We start from the raw sequence: 3,189 nt of genomic DNA, 5'->3' as shown, positions 1-3,189 counted from the left end.
GGAACCGGGGGTGGTACCGGCCGTTGGGCTCTGCCAGAGGGAGGGAGGGCAGGGCTGAGGGACTGCAGCAGGTGCTCACTGCACAGAGCACAGGGGGACAGGGTTCTCACCGGGCAGGGAGGTGGGGTTGCCCTCGAAGCAGATCCCTGAGTCCCAAGTGGTGACCTCCAGTGCCACTGTGAAGTCATCGGGCTGTGGCCCCTCCAGCTTGTAGAGCAGGGTCAGGAAGAGCTTGGGAGGGGCTGGCATCTGCAAAGAGAAGAGGCTGATGACCCCAAATCCACCCAGAGAGAGACAGAGACAGAGAGAGAGAGACAAAGAGAAAGTGCATCATGTTAGGTGTGCTGGGCAGTGTGGGCAGAGCCTGGGCACACTCGCCACCAGGCCCGGGGCCACACAGCTCGGGCCATGCAGGCCATGTCAGGCTGACATGGTGCCAGCCCAGTGCTGAGGAGGGGTAAAGGGCTTTGCCCCAACTCACCGGACAGCCACGCGCTCCTCGCCGGGGGGAATGGTCCCCTGCAGCTGCAGGGAGCTGCCCCCACACCAGGCATCCTGCAGGCAGCAGCTGGTGCTCAGCGTGCCCTGCTGCTCCGGGTACAGCGGCTGGATGTCCTGCGCGCTCAGGTCGTACCAGGGCCCAGAGTCTTCATCCTACAGCACAGGGAGAGCTGAGCTGGGGCAGCCAAGAGCAGGGACCTCCCTGCCCAACCCAGCCAGTCTGACCAGGGCAGAGCTGTCACCCTGCACCCACCTTGCCGTCCAGGAATGTGCTGGTGCCCATGCCCAGGCTGAAGGAGGTGGTGAGGGGCAGTGTGCAAATGCTGTGCGTGGGCAGGTACTGTGCCAGCAAGCCCCAGAACCTGGAGGCAAAGGTGGGTGTCAGGGCAGAGACCCCTGTTACGGTCACTGCGCTGCACGGCCTCAGGTATCACCTCAGCTGGGGCAGAAAGGGGCCAGCTGCTCCTGGTCAGCAGCCAGGGTGTTCTGACAGCCACAGTGTCCCTGCAGCTGTGTCCCACCACCCCACAGCCTTCCTAAGCCAGGGCACTCTGAGCCCTGTTCCTCCCCCAGCGCCTGCCCTGCTGAGCTGCCCTCACCTGTTCTCGTTCTGCAGGAAGTTTTCCTTGCCCAGGTGCTCGTAGACCCAGCCAGGAGCAAAGATGGCTGCAGAGAGGCCAAACTGGCGGATCAGGCGCAGGGACTGCAGAAACAGGCAGTGAGCAGCATGGGCCAGGCCAGGTGGTCACCTTGTCCCCTGTCCTGTCCCCGCTCCCCCCAGGTTCCACTGGCCCCATGGTGGGGCAGGACACCAGAGGGATGTGCTGCAGCATCTCCCTCTCCAGGGATGGCAGCACTGGGATCTTTTCATGCATGGCCAGCACTCTGGGATCCCTCACTCCTCACCAGTTCACCCCAGGTTAGCAGCCCAACACAGCACAGCCCTGCAGGGCCCTCAGTGGGAGCTCAGAGCCCTGTGCTGGGGAGGTCAGGGTGACACTCTGGCCCAGCCCTGTCACACCCACCTTGTCAGTGTCAAAGCCACCACCAATGACATCCCCACGGGCAAAGACATCAACGCCGACATAGACGTCGTTTAGGCGCGGACCAGCCAGCCTCTGCGTGCGCTCCAGCTGCTCCTCCTTCCAGTTGTAGTTGGTGAACAGCCCGTCACAGGCATCAAAGAACATCCTGGGGACAAGGGGCACGGTGGCAGACGCTGTGGTCACACGTGGCCTCACCAAGGGCCGTGCAGGTTGTGCCTGACTGCTGCCAGGCTGGGTTTGGGGTGGGCTCATGCCCCCCACCCGGGGACAGTTTTGCCAGCCTCACCTATTCTGATCATTCAGCTCGTTCTGCCACCTCAGTGTGCCATCCTTCAGGACGCTGTCATACCAGATCACCAGCCCCCCTGGCACAGCGCTGTGCACCCGTGCTGTCAGGTCCTGCAGGAAGAGGGGCAGGTTCCCCCCGGCCGCCGCCTGCCAGGAGAGAGAGAGAGACACAGGTGGGTGAGGGCACGGGGCAGGGGGCTCCCTCCCCACGGGAGCAGCACAGAGGCAGGGCAGCGAGCAGGGCCAGCAGGGCAGCACGCAGGGCCAGCAGGACTCACGCTCAGCTTGTTCTCGATGTTGACCAGCCAGCCATCGAAGCGGTAGTGCTGGGCGATGCGCGCCAGCTGCTCGGCCACGGCGCCGTACGCCTCCTCCCCGCCGGCCAGGCACGCCTCGCACAGCTTCTCCCCGTCTGTCCCCTCCGTGATGAATGTGCCTGGGGAGGCCAGAGCAGCATCAGCCGCACGTCCTGGTGAATCCACCTCGCTGCTGGGGCTGCCCCAGGCCCAGCCCTGCCCCTACCCAGCACGGGGACGCTGTTCCGGTGCGCCGCATTGGTCCAGACCACGGGTGGGATGGTGACAGTGTGGTGGCTGAAGTAGACAAAGATGTCGATGTAGCGCCAGTGGTAGAAGACATAGGGGTTGCGTGTGGCCGAGCCCTGGATGAACCTGCAGAAGGAAAAGGGTTGGGCAGTGCAGGAAGGACGCTGACAGACGCTGTGGAGCTGGGTAGGAGCCTGACTCACAGCCGGGAGCTGGGCAGAGCTGTGGCACTGAGCCACCTCTGAACATCCCAGCCTGAGCAAGGCTCCCCAAGCACTGAGCCAAACACCCCATCCCTGCTCACCTGCGGCTGAGCCGGCAGGAGACATGTCAGGCAGAAACACAACTGCCTTGGGGTTGGAGACGGTGAGCTCCACTGTCACACCTACCTTCCACCTTCCACCTAGCACGTACCTGTCCTCCAAGTACCCGCCACGCATGTCGTGGCACACCAGTGTCCGGGGCCTCCCGCTGCGGAGCGGGGGCTGGCGCTTGGCCAGGGGCACGGCTGACACATTGAACTCATCGTTGCTGTTGGGCTGCCAGGCCAGCAGCTCCTCCAGGCCGGTCAAGAAGAAGCTGATGGGCTCCGTGGTCTTCGTGTCAAAGTACCTTGCTGGGAGCGATGGGGAGGCGGGACAGGGTCAGCAGCGAGCACTGCCTGTGCAGCTCGGTCCAGCACCGGCACCGACACCGTCCCATCCCGGCGGGGCCCGGGGCTGGGCCGGCCCCTCTCCCGGTACTCACCGGGCAGGGGCTGCGGGCGGTCGCTGATGGTGTCGTGCAGGACGGTGGTTCCCTGGATGTCC

General features: G+C 64.5%; 1 protein-coding gene across 1 annotated transcript in view; it reads right to left on the bottom strand.

Annotated features, from left to right (window-relative positions):
- ENGASE (endo-beta-N-acetylglucosaminidase) overlaps positions 1 to 3,188 on the bottom strand; it is a gene marked incomplete at its 5' end in the record, with an annotated part of 20,510 nt that extends 17,322 nt beyond the window's left edge. Inside the window, 11 exons of the mRNA XM_031064288.1 lie at positions 6 to 30; positions 111 to 265; positions 482 to 654; positions 755 to 863; positions 1,101 to 1,204; positions 1,527 to 1,692; positions 1,834 to 1,982; positions 2,114 to 2,271; positions 2,358 to 2,506; positions 2,795 to 2,996; positions 3,128 to 3,188. Coding sequence (XP_030920148.1) covers positions 6 to 30; positions 111 to 265; positions 482 to 654; positions 755 to 863; positions 1,101 to 1,204; positions 1,527 to 1,692; positions 1,834 to 1,982; positions 2,114 to 2,271; positions 2,358 to 2,506; positions 2,795 to 2,996; positions 3,128 to 3,188 — 1,451 coding nt within the window. The remainder of the gene's footprint in view (positions 1 to 5; positions 31 to 110; positions 266 to 481; positions 655 to 754; positions 864 to 1,100; positions 1,205 to 1,526; positions 1,693 to 1,833; positions 1,983 to 2,113; positions 2,272 to 2,357; positions 2,507 to 2,794; positions 2,997 to 3,127) is intronic.
- Position 3,189: the final 1 nt, after the last annotated feature.

Source organism: Geospiza fortis, unplaced genomic scaffold (assembly GCF_000277835.1).
Source record: "Geospiza fortis unplaced genomic scaffold, GeoFor_1.0 scaffold261, whole genome shotgun sequence".
NCBI lineage: Eukaryota > Metazoa > Chordata > Aves > Passeriformes > Thraupidae > Geospiza > Geospiza fortis.
This window is presented reverse-complemented; position numbering and strand designations above follow the sequence as displayed.